This window comes from Xyrauchen texanus, chromosome 6, assembly GCF_025860055.1.
Source record: "Xyrauchen texanus isolate HMW12.3.18 chromosome 6, RBS_HiC_50CHRs, whole genome shotgun sequence".
Lineage (NCBI taxonomy): Eukaryota > Metazoa > Chordata > Actinopteri > Cypriniformes > Catostomidae > Xyrauchen > Xyrauchen texanus.
This window is the reverse complement of record NC_068281.1, coordinates 31,147,568-31,170,289: the sequence shown is the minus strand read 5'-3', so window position 1 is coordinate 31,170,289 and position 22,722 is coordinate 31,147,568. Positions and strand designations below refer to the sequence as shown.

Genomic DNA, 22,722 nt, shown 5'->3' with positions numbered 1-22,722 from the left:
ATTACTGCAGTCTACAGTGTCAAATGATCCTTCAGAAATCATTACAATATGCTGATTTTCTAATATGGGCATATGTAAAGTGCATTTTACCAATTTAACCTGAACACATATTTGCAAGCATAAGCTTTTTGGATGAGGCACCATAAACACTAGTTAAAATATAATCTAAACATTCATATTATTTATATATCATATTACATATCATATAGCATACAATTTAAATATCTGCTTTAGCCAAGACAGCATTTAAAATGTAACTAAATCTTGCTTATTAGGACAGATTTCAAATTTCAATAATCTGAATCCTGGCTGGCAAGTCTGGAAACAGTCCCACTAGCAAAATATGTACATGTTTATATAAAATAGGATGTCAACTAATGAAAACTAAATGACTTACTCATCCGAAATTGTATCCTCGGCTGGATCAAGTCTCTCTTCACAATACAAACGTTCATCGGCGTACCGCTCTTTGTCACTGTCCAGGAATTCTCACTTGTGTATTGTGCTGGCTTTCAAAACGCGCAGAAAAGTGAATGAATTTAGTTTTTAAAGGCACAGTCGGGGGCATGTACCATTTGCATTGATCGCCTCAGCACATAAGCGTATGAATAGCGCCCTCTGCCCGTGGGTTTGATCACAGGGATAATTAGCTGAGCCAGATAGCATTACATGGTGCTCCCATAGACATTCCATGGGCGGTACACTGGCGAGGAAACAAGAGGCTTCTTTTTGAATGGATGTCTATGGAGGAGATGCTTCAATGTGCTGAATAAACTGCTTTTGTGAGGAAACAGCTCATCACTTAATGAATTGACTGTCTTTCCACTAATCTTCAACTTGTTGTATTCAACAATCCTTTTGAATTAACTGTGTGTGGAGTTTACAATGTTAAATGTATGTTTTATAAGAGAAGTCACGAATGACTTGGTAGGTGTCACTTTACGGCTCTTCCCATTCATGTGTTTGGTGTAACTGCAAACAGTGAATTAGTGTTGTAGCATGCTAGTTGACCATGACTCTCCTCTAATGATAGAACCACAGAGACTGTTATCTCAGTAATTAAAAGAATCTCTGCAATACCTGGGTAGCCAAGCAAGTAAATACGCTGACTACCACCCCTGGAATTCACAAGTTCGAATCCCAGGGCGTGGTGAGTGAATCCAGCCAGGTCTCCTAAGCAACCAAATTGGCCCGGTTGCTAGAGAGGGTAGAGTCAAATGGGGTAACCACCTCGTGGTCGCTATAATGTGGTTCGCATTCGCCATGTCTCCACAGTAACACGCTGAACAAGCCAGGTGATAAGGTGCGTGGATTGATGGTCTCAGACACTGAGGCAACTGAGATTCGTCCCCCACCACCCGGAGAGAGGAGAGTAACTATGCAACCACGAGGACTTAGAAATGCATTGGGAATTACAAATTGGGGAGAAAAAGGGGAGAAAATAATAATAAAAAAAGATTCTCTGCAATAAACGTCCTTAATCCTATTCCTGCATCCCTCAAGTTCATAAAACCTTGCAGGAAACCGAATATTAAAAATGGTAACGTGCACATACTACACTATTGCGATTCAAAACTATGACATAACGCGAAACTTCATTTAACGTTTCTCATTCATCTTCAGAGAACCGTTTCAAATAACCAAATGCATGAAATTAATATAAAAGTGCCAGTTTACAAAACAAGGCCAGTTTATTTCCTAATATTTATGTAAAATGCATAAGCATACAAGACCATAATGGCTCCATATTTCTGTGGTTCGGTCAATGTAGCTAGTCGTTCTAAAAATAAATTATAGTATTTATGAATTCAACAGTAGCCTAAACACTTTAAAAGCATGATTTATTACAGTTTCAGATATACAAAAAGTATAATTAATTTCACTTAAAAGGTTAGCATATTATTATGATACAAACATTTTTGCCAAAATACCTCAGTTAATGTTACTACTGTAAAATCGTGATCAATTTTATTAAGAGAGGGTGATTATGTGTCAAGCACGATAACTGCACCTACGGGACTGTTGTTGAATTCCCAGATGGATTTGGCAAAGATAATTTTTCCCATCACCACAATATTAATGTGGATACATTTAAATAATATCGATATTTGTCAAGCAATTCCTTCACCAAAATCTAACAACTTGATCTGCCTCTGAAAAGGCTTTCCTTTTCAGCTCACAACACCATGCTTCTTTTTTTTTTTTCAACCCCTCTCTTCCAACCAACTGCCAGAAAGTTAGTAAGGAACATCCACTTTCCATGATCCAATCAATTGCCAATGTAAAAAATCAAGTCCCACACTATCTTTTTGTCATCCTTTTCACTCAAAAATGAGTCATTACCGATTTTGAACACCTTTTCATGTTGATTTTTATGTCAGAAACGTGATTATGCATTTTCAAGGAAAGCCAACTCACCAGATCTGATCACAGAAGCAACAGGAGAAACACTTTCACCATTGGTCTGGACTAGACCACCTACCTCTGAACCAACAATCTGAGAACAAAGAAACACAGGAGTACAAATAGTTGAAGCAGAGTGCCTTTTTGCATTTTAGTACTTTAATAACTGAAAAGTGCATCCTAACATCAGTGTCTGAACTACACAAGTGGAGAGCGACAAAACTAGATTGCACTTTCATTAGTCAAATCGCCCAGTTTCCATCCACCTTTCGCACTATTTTGTTATCGACAAAGTGAAAATGCAAAAAATAAAACTGCGACATTTGCCGCCTTCTGCCAGTTTCCATTCAAATGGCCTTTTATCGATAAAAAGGGTGTGCATGACGATGTAAAGCCTAAATAAAATAAAAAAAGTTGCATAGGTTTTGGTTTAGCGCAATAGAAATCTGCCCTGAAACAGTTTCCATTCAGGAAGGTGTTTATCGCCAATACGCCTCCCAGATGACCCTAAAAAATTATTTCCTCCTAAGTTTTGTTAAAATTGTGAGAATATTGAGAATAATGAGACGGAAACGTTGTCTTAGTATAAGGACTATCAATCGGTATATATGCGGTGTGCACAGCTATTACAGAAAAAAAATAAATGCGGTGTAATAATAGGGTTTTACATGATACATTCCTGATATTCAATATTTTGAACAATCATCTAATCAAAAGCATTGCCATCTCAACTGCATTATGTCCTGCATAATTCTCCAGCAACTTTTAACGACCAACTGAACTTGATTATCATCTAAAATTTAATTTTTGTAAAGGTCGTAAAGATCAATCCATAATCATGTAGAATAAATTGGCTTTCAAAACACAGGCTAATGATTGGGGGCAAACTGTCATGTGACACTACATTTTTGCATTAATTCCAATTTTATAGACAGCATTTCCAAATCATTTTTTGCAACATTTGATGTATAAACATAGATTTTATGCGCTTGAGTTAAACGGAAAATTATTATGTCGACATGTGACATTTTAGCGATAATGTGTGTTTCCATCAGCTTTATTTTGATGCGCCAAAACTTCCTTGGATGAAAACGTAGTGGTGGACTTTACACTGCAAGCATCCAAGTCGATAGATGCTCTGTTTCTATTTGACATGCTGGGGGTTAAGCATTCCTGGGGGTTTCACTAATACATGTGAAATTTCACAATCTCACCGGAGTCTACTTTTTTCAATTCTTACCTCTAGTTTTATTCACATGGATGGATTTTTATAATTTTCTTTTTTAAGTATACAGCCTACATTATGGCCCTTTATTTCAGTCACTTGTTTTCTAACAAGAAGTGATGTAATCTAGGGGTGGGATTCACATGGTAACTGGTGATAAGATATTATATCGGTATCTAGGTCACATTATGATATTATTGCAATTCTTTTTTCTTCTGGTGTATAGCGATTCAAAACTACAATATATTGTGATATTTCACTCAATGTTTCTCATTCCTCTTCATTCGGACTAAAGAGAACGGATTCCAAATTACCAAATGCATTATTAAATGAATATAAAAGTATCAGATTACAAAACAAGGCCAGATTATTTCCTAATATCTATGTACAATGCAAAGCCATAAGCATATATGACCATAATGGCCCCCTATTTCTGTGGTTCGGTCAATGTAGCTAGTCTTTCTAAAAATAAATGACAGTATTTATAAATACAATAGTAGCCTGAACACTTTAAAAACATTTATTTCAGTTTCAAAACTCAAAAGAAAAATGTAAATAATATTGATATTTGGAAAGCAAATATCACAAGAAACAATAACAATACTTTAACAAATCAATATTTTTTTCCACCTCTAATGTAAAATCTGGGATTATACTCCTAATGGTGCCAAAAACAAAAAACATCCAGTGAGGGTCAGTTCTGCAGATGGAAATGCTCTGTTGAAAGAGGTCAGCAGAGAATAGACAGACTGTTCCTAAAGGACAATGTCTACGGCAGGGGTCGGGAACCTTTTTACCAAGAAGAGCCAAACAAACAAAAAAATGTAGAGAAATCTTTCAAAAGAGCCACAGCAAAGTTTACACTTGTGTATTAGAAATATTTGCCAGTTTTTATTTAATAACAACACCAGTAGGTGGCAATAACGCTGTTTTTTTCACTCATTGACACCCAAGCTAAGGCTACTTCATACTATCATACTTTCTAGCACTCCTAAGACACCACAAAAATTGAGAAACGGGCATCATCAACGGGCGCTTCTCTTGCTCACACAGAAGGGCAACGAATCCTTTATGTTTCCCTAACATACTGGGTGCTCCATCAGTACACACAGATATAAGCTTATTCAGTGGGAGCTTTTTCTCTGCAGCAAAGTCCATCAGAGATTTTAACACATCCTCGCCTCTTGTTGTATCTTTCATCGGCAAAACAACGAGACTCTCTTCACGCACTGTATCACCCGTCACATACCGCCCGATTATGCTTAGCTGCGCTATATTGCTCACATCGGTCGACTCATCCAAGGAAAGAGAAAAGTAACAACCTGAACTGATGTCGTTGATTTGCATCTCCTCTATCTGGCGTGCCATCACCAGTGCACGATCATGAACAGTTCTTGCAGAGAAAGGCAAGTCTTCGATTTTTTGGATAATTTTATCCTTGTTTGGGAGGTCGTTAAACAGTTCTTTTGCAACACTGAGCATGCAATCCTTAATGTAGTCTCCATCTGTAAATGGTTTCCCACTCCGCACAATCTCCAGAGCACCAGCAAAGCTCGCAGAATTCAGATTCCCGCCTTTATTAGTCCATGATAGCAGCTGCTGCTGTCCGGTTTCCATTCTCCGCTGAAGCTCAGCGCAAGCTTTTCTCCTGCATTCTCCATCGGGATGTTTTGCGGCGAATGCTGCATGGTGCTTCTCAAAATGTCTCTTAATATTTGACTTTTTGAGCGACGCAATACGTTCATTGCAAATGAGACACACTGCGGACCCCAACTTCTCCACAAATGCAAATTGATCCGTCCATTCAGGCCGAAATGAACGGTAATCGTAGTCTTTTTTTCTTTTCGCCATTTTCCTCTCGTTGATGATGATTTTTAATTCAGCCAGCTAGGTAGTTGTTTAACTTGATCTTGACTTGACGCAGGCCTAACCGTCGGCCAATTAAAATTCAGCACTCTGAAAGGTAGGCTAGCTACAGGCCAAACGCCGCTGTCAATCATATTAAGCTGCGAGTCTCTTACCTAAATATTTTGAACATATTTAATTTTACACATTCATAATTATACATTAATCAGAAATGCTAATAGTTTCAAAATAATTTTATCATCATGTTCGAGGGTGTATTTTCAGTCAACATTTGAAAATTGGAGAGCCATATAAAATCCGGAAAAGAGCCATAGGTTCCCGACCCCTGGTCTACGGTAACTCGGATAACAGCTCTGTACAATTGTGGAGAGAAGAATATCATCTCAGAATTATTTTCTTTTGCAACTATACTTGCTGAGCTACCCAGTCCCCCGGAGTACACGAGGCATTTTAGTTGTTTCTGCCTTTCTTTTCTAAGGGACTATTATATGCACAAGCGACACAATGTGCTGAGGCACAACTAGATAGCTCCAATGTCGATGGACATAAATGGGACTGTTGCATTTCAAATTAAAAGGTTTACACATCTTTAGGTTTACCAAATATGCAACAGTGCGCTTACTTTGCTCACTGTGCCCACACTCAACACAAGTCTAATGAGCTGCAGAATGCTGCATGCAAGAGAGAGAGAGACATTAGATCGGATAACTTACACCAATTTGGATATTGGTGTGGTTTCGTTTCAAAATTCTCAACTACTGGACAAGTTAACCTGAATAAATGTGTGTGGGAATTCCCATGCTGAATTTCATGCCCTGAAGGGGCAATAACAAACCTGTGGAGGAGTGGAGGTTGTTCTCCCACCAGACATTATCTCTTCCGTGATGTCACGTCCTCCCTGGTTGGGATCACGTATTCTGATCTGTGAGGGACAAACTGATGAGTCACAGATTAACAGATCAAAAAAAAAAAAAAAAAATGCACAAAATGCTTTTATAACCCACCTGTTTGCGCTCTCTCCTGACTTGTCCTGGTGGCTGAGGTGGAGCTTGCGGTGGAGTTGGGGCTTGTTGCTGCTGAGCGGGGTTCATCATGACAGATGTGGGGGGAACTGATGCAGGGTACTGCTGTGTCGCAGGGTAATAGGCAGCTGCTAGACCAGAAAAAAAAAATTAAAACTACATTAGACACTAAAATGAGATTTTAATGGGGCAAAAAACCCACATGCAAAATATTCCCCCACCCACCAAAACACCTCCTGATCCTGAGGTGAATCAAATCAGTTCATTCATACCCTGATTTTTTCAATGTTAAAACACTTTCTTGTATCACAGTTCAATATGCAAAGTCAAATGAAAGCAATGGTAAGTTAGCCATTGGCAAGTTGATTTCCTGAAGAGCATAGAGTTTAACTGTGGTGAAATAAAAACCTTTCTTGGTTTGAGAATCCCGACCAACCTGACAGAGCTCAACCAACAGCATGAGTTTGCTGTGGGACTTTGGCCAACCAAAGACAGACAGGGGATGTGGTTGGGAAAAAAAAAAAAAAAAAAAAAAAAAAATTTGGTGACACCAGTAGCACAGAAATTACACACTAATTTTTGAGGTTGTGGTTAACGTCAGATGGTGCATGCTCACAAAACCATTAAAAACAATCAGCCTGGCTGAGAAATTGGACAGAGGTTTAACAAACAGCCCTGCGCTTCACTCACCAGGATAACGCTGGGAGGTGAGAGGAGCTCCGTGCAGCGAGAGACGTCCATTCTCTCTGCCCGCACCTCTCCCCCCACCCCCCCGCCTCTCCCTCCCTGCCAGAGAGGGATCTGAACTCAGCCAAAGGATAAGGGAAGAGAGAGAAAAAAGGTAGAAAATGAATAAGAGTAAAACAAGCAGGCAGCAGATTATAAGAGCTGAACCGGTTTAGAGATCCAACATCCTGTGCAGACAAACAGGGTAAAACTAGGTGTATAGTTATGACATGGACATTATCTGATGTAGATGACTGATCTGCACTCTGCCTCAAAATCTAGTGAGATGCCTTTTTTTTTTTTTTTTTACAAAGCATTTTAAATGCATCATATGCTGCGTGCGCTTCTGATGCAAATCCTGTTTGAAAAGGTGGCAGGGTCAAGAATAAGGATGGCCCGCTAGAGAATTTCAGACCAGTTGATGAAAGTGTCACTTGCCTTACGGACCCTTTTAACATAACCGGGTTTGGAATGCCAAAGAAAGCGATGGCAGGGTAAACTTGTATAGCAGTAAATGGGAGAACACAGGAAAAAAAGAAAACACAATAAAGCCTTCACAGACTTTTAAAACAAGATTAAAAATGTTTTTTTAAAAAAGGAGAGTGGTGGGTTACACAGGGTTCGTACAGATGCTTCAAAGTCAAATTCAAGGATTTAAGCACATTTTTATTTGTTTTCAAGGACTATTCTTGATGATTATTTGTAAATAAAGAAAAATACATATTTTATTCATTCAATTTAATTATTTATATAAAACGTATTACAAGTACAACATCTCAATGTGCATCTTTAACTACACATCCTCACAGAAACAATTCTTGGCTCATTCATTACTAAATGTATGTGCTCCCTTCATGTGCAACACTTCACTTTCCAACAAAAGTAGAGGGTCCGTAAACAGTAGTGCATATGACTCAGGTGCTATGTTCCATGTTTTCTGAAGACACACAATTGATATATGTGAAGACCTGACCAAAATTTCTAAAGGGTCGTTCTCAAAAAATGCTGACTTTGCAATTTACAGAATATTGAAATCTTCGAAAAATTCACTTTTTTTTTGCGGAGCGTTAATATTTTGTAAAATTGACATGATTTTAATTAAATGAAAAGGACAACATGACTGCTGTTCTTTGTTTTATTAAATTTTGTTTAACGAACAAAGCAAGTGTTAACACCAATGAGGGTTAAATGTCAAATTTTGTGGTGTGAAAATATTAAACTATAACTTTTTAACATGCTGGGAAAATCACTATATGCATATTTAACACTTACATTTATGCATTTGGCAGACGCTTTTATCCAAAGCGACTTACAGTGCACTTATTACAGGGATAATCCCCCCGGAGCAACCTGGAGTTAAGTGCCTTGCTCAAGGACACAATGGTGGTGGCTGTGGCGATCAAACCAGCGACCTTCTGATTACCAGTTATGTGCTTTAGTCCACTACGCCACCACCACTCCAAGCATTTAAGCAGCCTCTGAACTTTGATCTTAATTAATTTTTCAAAACGTTTTACATTTTAAAAGTTTTAACATTGATAACACCAATGGCAAGACGTTAAGGGACAAACATTCTTTTTCGATAATTTAATTAAATATTTTTGCTTATTTGCATAATTGTTCAGCCTTGCACTAATGATTTGTATTAAACATTAGTAAAAAAAAAAACATCATTAACTGTAAATGTCACAGAAGTGTACCAGATGAAGGGAAAAGGGATTTTCTTTTTTCAGGCAATTTACAAATTCAAATATACTTTCTAAAAAAAAATGTGCAAGCCATTTCATATTATTAAAAGTTTAGGTTATAAAATACCTTTCAAATGTTTTTTTTTTTTCTTTTTTTTTTTGGCTGTTTGAAAGCTTAATTGACTAAAAAAGTCCAGGGACATTTGTCAACATATTTTGATATTGACCCAAATGTTGTCAGAAATAACCTATTTTGTGTGACACAAAGCTCTCTTTAAACAAGTGAGCGCTAGACAGCTCACAAAACCAAATCCTCCATTGATCTGCATTCAAATCTCAGAACGTTTTACATATCATTGGAGAATTATTTCACTCTGGAGAGCAATTTTTCATTAAAACTGATAGTTGCAAGGATTCATACTTGTGAAATCCGCCACAGTAGTATCTATAAAATATTTTTTTAAATCCTCAACCAGTAACAATTGTGATTGGCCCAATCTGAACAGAGCTACCAAAAGTAACATGTGCTGCTTCAGCAGTCGTTTGGACCTCTGCCCATATGGTTAAAAAGAAACGGCTCATAGGAGTCATTTGTAAGTCAATTTGACTACTGGTCACGTTGTATGTTTCTTGCTGCATGCAACTAAATGGCACTTCTCGAATCACTGTCACACTGTGTTAGTACAGTGTTTCATCTGCACCAGCAGAAGAATGTACTGTATGATTGAGAAATGTTAATGGATGAAAATCATCTGGTATTTTTTTATGTAAGCGGTTCTGAATAACCAGCATACAGAAGTATGCAAAAACATTCTTAAAAGAAATCCTTTACTCTCCATAATTCATGGCATGAGCCGTGAGAGCGAGCAATAAGCCAGGAGAGGGGAATCTGTTGTTTGGCTGTAGCATCAGGGGGCGTGATGTCTTTCTGTAACAGGATTGTATACTTGTTTTCCGAAAATACATTTAACTTATTAAATTATTTAAGCAACATATTTAACACTTTTTTTAAGCACCTCTTGGTATACATTCAAGGTTTTTCCAGGACTTATACAAAAAGCCAAATTCAAGCACATGAAGCACCTTGTATGAACCCAGGTTACAGCAGTCAGAAGAGAGAAAAAGGACACATTTTGTCACTCCCTCAGCAGCTGTATTAGAAAACTCATCACAGCTCTAGTAACTTGTTTTTAAAACTAATTTCAGGATGATAACTCATGTTTTGAACATGTTGTTATGAATTCTGCCGATTTAAACTGTAAATGGAAAATTATCTAACCAGATAACAGATGAGGGTTTGATGAAATTGCAAGAATGATTTGTGCTAGTTTTTAAGCATTATTAAGAATGAGCTGAAAATAATAATCTAATCAGTAATGTTTTGCATCATAAATGCCATTTTTCTATAAAAGTGTTTTTTAATGTATAAGCTGTCATGGAAAATACTAACAATTTTCTAATAAAAAAAATAAAAATAATAATAATAATAACAAAAAAAAGGACATACACATTGCTTAAAATGAAGTTTATAATTTTTTTGTAGTGGGAAAAGTTAAAACATTGGCAGGAAAATAAGAAAAATCAGACCTACTTGCTCAACTGGGCAAGCAGAAAAATTCTTAACGTAGAGCCCTGGGTGGGCAGCATAATCATGCTATCTCCTAAGATAACTTGTTACGGTAATTAAAAACAGACTGTTTTATCCCAAAGATTTGTTATACATTTATGCTTATCATGGCAACGCCAAACTCTACTGAAATCACTAGTGAGTACGGTCACCCATGTGTGTTTGCATTATGAGCACTATTTTTGCATGACACAGAGTTGGAACGCCATATCAAATTTGTCACTTATGGCATTTCTGTTAAGATGATGCCATAGAAGGCAGCTACGTATGAAGGCATTAGACAGCCCACTAGGTTTTGGAACAGAGGCTGAATGTAAACTTCCAATCATGGTTTCCCCAGACACAGGTTCATCCTTGTCTTTGTCTAACATGAAGTTTATTTCAGAGAACCTCCACAGAAGAAGCTAATGCATGGCGATTTAGAACCTTGTGCAATATGAGCAAATTTTGTGCAAAAGCAGCAAAGAAAATGAGCAAGACAGAACAGGTTACTTAAACCTGGCACAGTAAAGAGAGGGTTGGGTGGTTCAAACAAACAAGGGAGGCCCAGAGCAGAGCCTCTTACCATATGTACCATATTCAGCTGGACTGCTTCCAGCATAGAAGCCTGTGGTTCCACTTGGTACCGAGTACTGCTGGGCTGGGGTCATGTAGGGGGCCCGGTACTACAATGGAAGAGAGAATGGGAAAAAGGAAAATTTCAAATATTAGTATTACAGACAAAACATGACCAGATATATAAAGCCATCTTGAAAGCAAACTAAATTAACCTCTCTAAATGCTTTGGTTTACCTGTCCATGTCCGTGCACAAAATAGGCATGGCCCTGAGTATTGGTGAACGGCAACTGTTGTGGGGGTATCATCATCACCTGCGAGGTAGGTTGGTAAACATGTGTCTGCGCAACAGACCGGGGGGTGCTGCTGGGTGGGACCCGAGGGGCATTGCCTTGCATACTGGGTCGGTTGGTGTAGTACTGCTGATGGAGCAAAAGAAAAAGGAAAAGCTGAACTTCAACAAAACTTCAAAAGGTTTCCTGTTAAAAATAATCAAATCTTAAAAATCACCAGCAAATTTGTATAGGAAAGACCAATAAAGAATCCCAAAGTCAAACACTGACCTCTTGGCTCACCGTAAAAAAGACATATTATGAAACTGCGTATTTTGCAGTGTTATGGGAAAGTGGAGTAGATAATAACATTTTGAATTAATTAGATTTTAAATACATTAGTCCTAATGCATGACATCATACCCTGTTGCCAAACATTGGATGCACATTCAGTTGGATGATTTTCTTGGATGTTTTTTTAATGCAGTGCCAGCTTCTATGGCTATTTTCATAATTAAATCCAGATTAAAATATAAAAGCAGGCAACACATCTATAGCCTATAAAAGATGTTTAAGATTCATATTTAGGGTCAGTGGTAAAGACGCTGGCTACCACACCTGGAGTTTGCTAGTTAGAATCCCAGGGTGTGCTGAGTGACTCCAGCTGGGTCTCCTAAGCAACCAAATTGTCCTGGCTGCTAGTGAGATTAGAGTCACACAGGGTAACCTCCTCGTGGTTGCTATAATGTGGTTCACTCTCGGTGGGGAGCGTGGCGAGTTGTGTGTGGATGCCGCGGTGGATGGCGTGAAGCCTTCACACATGCCAATTCTCCACGATAACGCGCTCAACAAGCCACATTATAAAATGCGTGGATTGATGGTCTCGGACGCGGAGGTAGCCAAGATTCATCCTCCGGCACCTGGATTGAGTCACTACACCGCCACGAGGACTTAGAGCACATGGGGAATTGGGCATTCCAAATTGGGAGAACCCCCACCTCCTCGAAAAAGGATTCATATTTAGTAAAAATTTAAACTGATAATGGACTGACTTTGTTAAAAAAAACATTTCAAGGGTTTCAGCAGAATAAAACAAATTTCTCTAATTGGATAACATTAATAGCCAAACAACCAGTCATTGTTTTAGCAAACTCACATTCAGGTCTGGCTCCATTCTGGTATGAAATGCCTACTTTTCATGTTCAAATCAAATCCAGATTTTGATTTACTGAAGTCGGGCCCCCCCATCATTTTATATTCTGTTATGTGCATTAAAAATAAGAGAATAAAAATGGTTTGCATATTGACTTTAATGCATACTTAATATAATCCTGAGAACTCTGGACAGTCTATTTCAGCTGTGGACAGAAAGAGGGAAAAGTAGAGGATAAAGAGCCAGTTACCTGCAGTGACCTGAATCCACCCTTCAGCCACACATAATAGCGGAAGAAACAGAGTGGCAAGAGACCAAGGAAGATGTGTGTGAGAAGAGAGAAATGATAACAAGCAGCAGTAAACATGTTAGCGATCAACAGTAAAAGCAAGCATCACACAGTTAAACTAACATGCACAGTTAAGAAAAGGCCAAGAATAACAGTGATAGTAAAGCCAAGATCAGTGACAGCAGGAACAGAGTGCTCAAAGAGGTCAATGTTCAAATAAAGTGCTGCATACCAGAGCATCCCAGATGTTAGATACTGCTCAAGTATAATACAATTACTAATTTATTATTATTAGTAGTAGTAGAGGTGGTAGTAGTAGTATTACAGTGAATATTACATTAATTTGCAGTAGTGAAATATTTCGGTCATACTTTTTTCCTAAACATTGAAGTTTAATTTTGACTGAGCTTTTATTTTGAAGTGTTTGTGTTGTTTTGACCATGGAGCTTCCCACTGTGGAAAAGCCAGTCGCAACGTGACTCAAAGTGACTTAAATCTGCAAAATGCTGCTTTTAATAAAATGTGTACTCTAGATGTGCTTCGCTCTACAACATGAACTTGCACTCTGTTTAATGTCACCTGCTACAAACAGAATGTGTGATGCTCATGGTGGTGTTTTCCCAATTCACAGGTGCTCACATTTGAATTCCATGCAAACTACCGTAATTTCCGGACTATAAGCCGCAACTTTTTTCCCACGCCTTGAACCTCGCGGCTTATACAATGACGCGGCTAATATATGGATTTTTCCCGCTTTCAAATTTTATAAAAAAAAAAAAAAAAAAAACATTCTGTGACGTGCTCAGTTTTTTACGGCGTGAAGCTTTCATTAGACCAATGAAATTGCCGAACGGGTTAAGGTCAAAACAACTTTTTTGTTTACAGTTTAGATTAAATCGAGCGCTCAAACTTCCCATCATTCTGATTAGGCCTCACGGTAGTCATTTTGTCACCCTCACCATGGCAAAGACATGGAGAAACGCATACGATGTTGCTTTCAAGTTGAAGGCGATTGATCTGGCTGTTGAAAAGGAAATAGAGCTGCTGCACGGAGCTTGGTCTTAATGAGTCGATGATAAGACGTTGGAAACAGCAGCGTGAGGAATTGACTCAGTGCAAAAGACAACTAAATCTGAGGCTATACTCCGACATCGAAGGAGATGACTTCAGTGGTTTCAGTGCACAGGACGAGGAAGATAGTGACCAATGACTTGGTAGGCTACTGTTTACTGCAAATGTTTTATTACAAGCCGTGTGTGGCAGCGGGGCGTGGTCAAGCGCCCGTCCGGGAGAGAAAAGCTGTAAGGCGCTTACACCTGCGCTAAATTATGTCTAACACCGGTGTCTAATTTCAAGTGCCCTGCTTCACGTGTCCTTCTTGGGAAAACTGTCACACGGGCACCAGTGTGACAGTTTTCAGCAGGGCACTTGACGCTCCAGTTAAGGCTTTTAATGGCCACAGCAATGTTTACAATCAATTTTATAAAGTTTCTCAATTCTTCTATGCGCCAACACTAGACTGACGTGTGTCACTCTCTCAGCTCTGTGGCTGCTGCCTTTTATGCCGCTCTCCCCATGCTTACTGAAATTAGACACCAGTGTTAGACATAATTTAGCTCAGGTGTAAGCGCATTTACCGCTTTCTCTCCCGGACGGGCGCTTGACCACGCCCCCGCTGCCACACCGTGTTTCGTTAAAGCCTGAGTAAAGTTCATTTGTTTCAATGTACCGGTAGGCACCTGCGGCTTATAGACAGGTGCGGCTTATTTATGTTCAAAATAATATTTTATTTAAAAATCAGTGGGTGCGGCTTATATTCAGGTGCGCTCAATAGTCCGGAAATTACGGTATACATTTATCTCATTAATTTGCTGCTTTTGCAGATAAACAATCTCAATAGGGCATAACGTGATTTTAATTTGTGGGCTGAATGCTGACGTAATGACATTGTACATTATCAAACCAGTATCGGGACAAGCCTAACAAGAGGCCTTGTAGTCAGGGTCCAAAATTAACACATGGTACACGTCAAATGAATAAAAACTTATTGTAGTTGGGACATAATGTTGATATGAACAATTCACTGATTGTACAATACAAATTGTATGAAAATTCTGACAATAGCAATTAAAAACAATCAAATCCGCATCTAACAACTTTTACTTTAGTGGAAAAATGAACATCAGAAGTTTATCTAGAGCCATCTTTACACTGCAAAGGTGGCATAGAAGCTGCATGTGAAATAGCATTTAGGTTCAGGCATTTACAGACTGTTAAATGCTGCTCAGAGAAGGCATAAAAGCATTTACACAGCAATTGCATAACTGACAACATAGACTGCATTCCAAATGGCATAAATCACCCTCAGAAGGGCAATTTGAAGGGAGAACAATCATGATAGCCATGCTGTAAGATTGCTTCAAACTGAATTTCCAATATATATATTTTTTTTAGCTTGAATTTATTTTTGAGCCCCACACCTTTTTCAGCCTTTCAAAACCCTCACAGTGGATGGTACAGTCTTCGAAGTGAATAGGGCATAGGGATGATCACTTCAGAATTGAACGCACCCATATACAGCACTGTGAGAAGCACGGGCTGGGTCATGGATTTTGCATTGATTATTTAAAACCTCTATGAAAACCCTAAAGTGTTAGTGATTAAACTAGTTCAAAAAGGTCTTGGAAATGTACTTATTTTTAATAGTATTTGTTTTCATAAACAAATAAAAATTTTCAATTTACTCACACAATTTACTTTATGCGTATAAAGGTGTGGAAAAAAAAAACAAAAAACATTTAGTCTTGCTCAAAGGACCGAAAATTAGACCACACGGCTTGTGAGCCATATTACAAACCTTTCTAAAGACATACAATAGGTTTTGGTGAGACTCCCAAAATTTAAGTGGTTGTTCAGTGAAAATCTTGACATTAACTGCCACTGTATAAAGATGATGGACCAGGACATTCATTTTAAAATATTCCTTTTTTTTTAAGCATAAAAAAGTAATTGGGGTTTGTAACGAAATATTAATTATAACAGAATTTACACTTTTGGGTGAACTATTTCTTTAAGCCACCAAAGCGAAAATCTGAACATAGTCACAATGTGTCTTCGTTTTTTGAGACGGGTGCGATTTCATCAAGAGATGGCGAGTGGCTCATCTATTACAAGAGGCTGCTTGTGAACAAATGACTCTGACACAGAAGCACAATGAAAAAAAATAAAAACATTTATAAAACTAAATATTTTAAGAAAAATACAAAAATACAGTTTCATGGCCAGTAAGAAATATTTATGATCGGTAAATTCTCACATGACATAGGCAGGTATAACAAAATACATGTTGGACCCCGCTTACGTACATTATTCTATTTTTGTGCAAACAGAGGACCTCTTTATTAAAGCAGGCTTCAGTTTATGAAAGTTGGTAGTACCTGTTGGTGTAAAGCACGAGGCCCTGGGGCAAACTGGGAGGAGAGTAAAAAGTCAAAGATCAGATGCAAAGAGGAGACAAACTCAGCGACATATGCACAGTGTTTCTCAAACACGAGCAGGAATTAGACAGGACACCTAGTAACACCTTTGCAAATAGTGAGAAGTTTCAAGTGAGAACGACAGCAGGGCTTGAGGAGTGTGTACCTGTCTGGGTTGAGGAGCAGAGTTCATTTGAGGAGTTGGGCCAGGAAAGACAACAGTGGGAGGCTGGCCTGGGGTATAGGGCACCTGCAGAAGACATGAAAACAATGACAGTGTTAGAGACAACTTGGACAATTCTGGTTATGCTGATCAGAGTAATCGTCGTATAGGCTCTCACCTGTGCCAGTCCTGGCGATTGGGCGGGGTGGGGGACAGCAGGGGGTCCTGTTATAGGCTGAGGTGGTTTATTCATTTCCTGTGGTCCTGCATGAGGGGGCCTCACACCTGCCTGCCAAACTAGTGAGTCAGCAAAAAAATGCATCTATGAGGAATAATGGCTAACAACCATACAGTAGCTTATACAGCAGCATTGGCAACACTAGCATTTTTTTATTTATTTTTTTTAAAGCCCGTCAATGCCAACTTTTCAAAATGAAACCGATTCCTGACAACATGCAATTCAACTACTTTATGAATAACAAATACCTGAAAGGCATACCTCTAAATTAGTATTCAAGATGATTAGATGAGTCCTTGCGTAGTGTTCTCTTCCAAGTTATACTGGAAAAAAAGGGAAATTATACAGTTTGAAAATCAGTTTATTAAAACTGTAAACTTAACTGCAATTTGACAAGAAAGAGTGATGCACCAATTTATCCAATAATTATCCACCATTGGTTTAAAAACACCTAATAGTGAAGAAAAAAGGCATGATGCCAGTCCATAGTGCTTTAGGCAGATACAAGCGTTGAACAAAATATCTTTGGTGGTAACCTAGACATTTACATGTTTCACAGAGTGTAAACCTTTCAAAACGAGCTTGATTCACCTTAAAATGCTTTAAAGAAGATTTGTTAAAGCTGCTTCAACAACAAAAAACTAAAAGAGACCAAGTTTCATCCTTGACTAAAGCCAACATGACTCGCTCTGCAGCACAAGCATTCGAAAGCACAGAAGGATTCAAACAAGCTGGCATAGTATTAAGGAGCTATTATTCAGAGTGATGGAGTTTATTGTTGTAGTTCATCTGTGGTGGAGGACACTATTGTCTCATTATTTACTCACCCTCATGATATCCCAGGTGGGTGTGACTTTCTTCACCAGAACACATCTATTAGCTCAATAGATCCTTAAAATGTAAGTGAATGGAGATTTCTCTTTTGAAGCTCCACAAATCACAGCCAGTCAGCATAAACTTCATCAATACGACACCAACAGTTAAGTAAAAGTTTCTAATGTCAAAAAAAAGCATGAAACGGCAATGCCAATTTAAAATGCTTAAAGTGATCAAACTAGCCAAGACTAATTATCAGGACAAACAGCATACCAACTTTAAGTCCATCGGGACATGCTACACAGCTTGTAAAATTGGGACTGTCCCAGTATTTTCGGGCAAGCCAGCAGTCCCCAGAACTGATCAGCTGTGCTGCATTATAGGCTTACCACTTAAATTTATAGAACAGTTTTTGTGGCACGAGGAATGATAACTATGACGACATTTGGCATACAGTGCAAAGAACTAATTTCTAACATCTAAAAAAATATATAAAATATAGGCCTAGAGCATAAATATTCATCTCTCTCGATATCATCACTTCCTGTGCCAATACCTGTCCCAATGCTGAGTCAAGTCGCATGCTTGAGCTCGCTAGAATGAAGGTGAAGCCCCTTCATCAGTTTCAGTGAATATTTTACTGTTAGTTATGTGTTGTAGGTATTGTGTTGAGAGAGACAGCACAGTTTAAATAAACATGGCGCATTTTGAAGAATATATGATTGAATATATATAACAATTTAACTGAGACGAATTCATCAGAACAATTTAACTGTAGCAGAAATTTTCATTCCAACTGTGGAAGTTGTAGCCAAGAAAACCGCAGATAGCATGGATAGTTGGAAACAAGTCATGGGTATGCAAGTATTTTTAATTGAACTAAACTGAAAAATGTGCTTTTATCAAACAAGTGATGATGACTTACTGTGACTTTATTTTTTATATCATTTATCTGTATAATTATTTTCAACATATTAAGCACCTTATTTTGTTGTGGATGTACCAATATGGATACAGAGAGCTGCATAACATAATATAATTATATTTTGGTTGGATTTGAGGGCAATTTTTCTTTTATTATTTATTTATTTGTAAAATAGGCATATAATATCAGAATATTGATCGCAGGCCCCTGAATTGAATTGGCAGACTTTGAACTATCTGCAAATATCAGCTTGCAGGCCAAGAGAATCAATACAAGATTGTATTGTGATGAAATGTCCAATTTACACCCCTATTTAGTAAGATGTTGTTCTAAAGAGGAAGCTTCAGTGCATCCTTAATTATAAAGTGTAAAGGAAGCTTATTCACTGCCCAAGAATCTGAATTAATTCTAGGAATGATTCTGCATCCTGTACAACACCACTACCTTTTACTGAGGTGGAACTGGCACAGTCAAACATGACTGCAGAAAAGAAAGGGACATCTATGAACTAAGGCAAAAAATATATCACAAAAATGTATGCCAACAGCACACCTGATGAAAAAGTGTCAGTGAATGCATTTATATGACCGATTATACATAAGCCGACAAAATGTGTAGTCATTTAAACAGTTTTAAACATCATAAATACAGTCATAAACGGTTGAAGCACAACATGATCAACATGGACAGATTATAGTCTATTAATCCGATTTCGCATTGCATGTTAACACCTTTCTCAGCATTTTTACCAATTTATCCAATGTGCGCAAATGTTGTGCAGATGCCTGTTTACAATTACAAATCTCATGTGAACGCAATTTCCTTGTGTTGTCAGTTATCAGCATATTGACACGCTCACTACAACAAGCACCTAAAAAGCCTATAAATGATTTCTGTGAGCAAGTTAATAAAGGGTGGTGGTCAACTAGTGTCAATAGAGATAAGACTATGCCACACCCTTATGATCTCAAACACACAGTGTTTCCTTCACATCCAAACTCAGTCTGGCCATTTATCCACAATCTCTTGGCTCTGCAAAGAAAGAGTGGAACAGCTGGGGAGCTCAGACCAGGGGTTATAGAGATGCGTTTTCATTCTGGAATAGATCTGGGGGTGTCTGTTTGCCCCCTGTGACCCTCACACAAGAGCAGGACTTCCCATCTGGCCCTGTGTTTTTGATTCCACCAGATGGCAATTAATAAACATGTCCCCAAAAAAAACAAATTTCTAGGGAACTAAAGCATGTGAGGAATGAAGAATCTGACAGACGAACACCCTACTTGGCCTGCATAGCCTTCAAAATATAATACAGCAACCATTTGTCTCCTCCACATATCAAATTGGGTGTTAAGAACAGACGAGCATAAAAATAGCAGTATGAGAGTTTTATGTTAGAAGTAAGAGAATATGTAAAAAGGCTGGTCAGTGGGCAGGTGAAATAGGCGTTGATGACATTGACAAAGCCAGAAAGAAACAGAACCGAAGAGTCAAATGGGTTAAACATGGGATGTTTATGACATGAAGGCAGAGGGGAGGCCTGTTCAATATAGCCGATGCCGGGCCAGCCGTGACATACAGAAGAAGCAAAGAACTGCAATCATGTCACAGAATTTTGATGAGCACAAACTCTATAAGCAGCAGCTTGAAATTTAAAACTTTACAGACTTTTTATCAGATGGTCCAGTTTTTCCAGTGGAAAAAATATATGTCTTCTTAAGCTATCTCATCAATTTGTGGGAAGAACGGACCAAAAAATAATAACCCCTTTTTAACCTGGTATTAATATGTGTTTCGGTGATCCAATCACATGTGGTCAGGTGAGAGCACATCGCTATTTACACCTGGTCGCTAAATGTGTCTCCTGTGATTACTTGTGTTCAGATTTCTGGGTTTAATGAAGACATACAAAAAAACACAAAGAAAACAGAAACGCTGTTTCTTCCGAGATGCAGTTGAAATTTGATCCAAGCACAATTGCAACAAATCTCCATTATTTTAGTGTAGTACATGTATTGTAAGAAGCTTAAGATGTTCGTGCTTCTCATTTCTGTCTTTGCACGTTGATATCGGACAAAATCTGTGAAGTTCTCACACTCGTGTATGCATGTGCTTATTCACTTCCAATCGGATGGTTATTTCCTTATGAACCGCTAATAACCAGCAGTTTAAACTCTTGTTTTAGTGCAGCGGTTGATTGACAGGTGAGGGGTGGCGCTTCGCTGCTGCAGGGACACATTAAGGACTGATTAGTGTTTACACACGTTTTTGACTACATTAGTGTGTGTTTTTTGTGATCAGATTACAAAACATTTCAGACCCCATTTATACCTATATTTAACGCTGACATGTGGTCGGATCATCCAAAATGCATATTAATACTAGAAGTAAATTGGGTCTATAAATCTTGACCTCATGATTTCAAGCTTGATTTCACTTCCAAGCACAATCTAGTGCTCTGCACATGCGTCAAGCACTAACAAGTGTAATTGAGCTTGAAATCATGATCGTGCCAAGAGACTGCAATGGCAAGATGTTGGCTACAATGAAAATTAAGTTACATTTTTGTCTGATTTCACCCAAAATCAATTTGATTGCTTCAGAAGGCATGGATTTAGCCACTGAAGTCTTATAGATTAGTTTTATGCTGTCTTTATGTGCTTTCTGGATCTTTCAAGTTTTAGTCATCATTCACTTGCTTCATCTCACATGCAGAGCTGAAATTGTCTTGATTTGTAAGTCACACTCATCTGGGATGCATACCCTTCAACACTCACATTTTTCCCTGGAGTCTCCCGTATTTCACACCCATCTCCCGGCCCCTCCCATTTTGTTAATTCTCCCAGGAAACTCCCGTAATTTGAATGGACCAAACCTTGTTATATGAATAATCACATTAATATATTATTCCAAGGTTGTCCAGTTGCCAGATCCTTTATGAAATGCATCAGTCTCACACAATCGACACATCATACACATTTCAAACCATTTGTGACCTCAACCTGGTAACCTACAACCCAATTGCGCTGATGATATCTGCGCAGGTAGTAGACACAGGAAGTTGAATCAAGCATCACTGGTACATGGGAGAAGACTGAGGTGGTGCTCTGGCGAAAAAACTAAATATACATGTAAATTTAACAACAGCTGGATGGAAGAATTTAATTTCATATCTCGAAGTCATATTGATAAAGGCCACGCCTTTTGCGCACAATTTGTATGTATTTAGCCTGCCCCTGTCATCCAGCACCCCCCCCCAGAGGTCTCCCGGATTTTGGAACCCAAATGTTGACAGGTATTCTGGGATGGCATTAGGGCAAGTACATGAAAGAAGTGACATTTTAGTGTCAAGTTTGCCCCCTGGATTTGAATTTTGGGGGCAATTTATTTATTTTTTTTACCTTTGAGGACATTTCATGGCAATCAATTTATGAATACAATTTCTCAAGATTAAGAATTTACTACCACTTACCCTAACATTTAAATCAATCAACTCTAATTTTGTGCCATACTATGTATAGCCTAACTAGGAGTAAAATAGAATACCAAGAACTATCAGATGTTACAACAGATAAAATAAATAACAGGAGAATTTATCACAAGGAACTAAGGAATTTCAGGGGCATTTTGGTCACCTTAATTCCCCTTAATTTCAGAACATATATGCACCTGATATTCAGGAATCAGGTCAAGGATTGCAGCTAACAGTTCAAGAAACAAACCCAGACACAATTTACTGAGGGTCTTCGGCAGCAATCATTAAAAAAAACTAAAACTGAGACAAACCCAGTGTATGATTTGTGACATGATAGTGCCACGAGAAAATAATCAATTAATTGATAACTTTATGAAATTCTAAAGATACTGAAAAAAATGACACCCGGGGCAACCGGTTTGTTCCTATAGGCAGGGCCATAGCTAGTGGGGTGAAAAGTGGTAATGAGTCTAGGGCCCCACAGATCCAGGGGGGCCCTACAACTAATTCTAAACTGTATATTTTTAATAGTAAAGGAGCCCAGATAATATACAGTAGTCAGGGGGCCAAGAATACCTTACTAAGGCCCTGCATATAGGCATATTACTTCTGTGAAACATTTCTAAATGCTGGAAACCCTACAACTGCTCGGAAATAAAATGTGAACAGTCAAGCTAAAACAAGAAACTGTTTCCCAAACTCTAGGGGTGTTCAAGCAGGGCGGTCTATGTGGAAATCCGCGAGCTTCTCCAGACGTGTCACACCGCAGCCATGATGCGCTGCCGGCCTCCATATGGCACTGACA

General features: G+C 38.4%; 1 protein-coding gene across 3 annotated transcripts in view; it reads right to left on the bottom strand.

The window, feature by feature from the left end:
- eif4g1a (eukaryotic translation initiation factor 4 gamma, 1a) overlaps positions 1–22,722 on the bottom strand; it is a 53,661-nt gene that overhangs the window by 29,829 nt on the left and 1,110 nt on the right. Inside the window, exons 2-12 of one of the 3 annotated variants that reach the window (XM_052128987.1) lie at positions 16,966–17,027; positions 16,645–16,763; positions 16,470–16,553; positions 16,265–16,297; positions 12,789–12,809; positions 11,350–11,535; positions 11,123–11,222; positions 7,207–7,317; positions 6,499–6,647; positions 6,330–6,416; positions 2,419–2,497 (exon numbers count right to left, since the gene is read on the bottom strand). In XM_052128987.1, coding sequence (XP_051984947.1) covers positions 2,419–2,497; positions 6,330–6,416; positions 6,499–6,647; positions 7,207–7,317; positions 11,123–11,222; positions 11,350–11,535; positions 12,789–12,809; positions 16,265–16,297; positions 16,470–16,553; positions 16,645–16,719 — 925 coding nt within the window. In that variant the 5' untranslated portion in view covers positions 16,720–16,763; positions 16,966–17,027. The remainder of the gene's footprint in view (positions 1–2,418; positions 2,498–6,329; positions 6,417–6,498; positions 6,648–7,206; positions 7,318–11,122; positions 11,223–11,349; positions 11,536–12,788; positions 12,810–16,264; positions 16,298–16,469; positions 16,554–16,644; positions 16,764–16,965; positions 17,028–22,722) is intronic. The other 2 variants (XM_052128989.1, XM_052128988.1) reach the window with 2 other exon arrangements.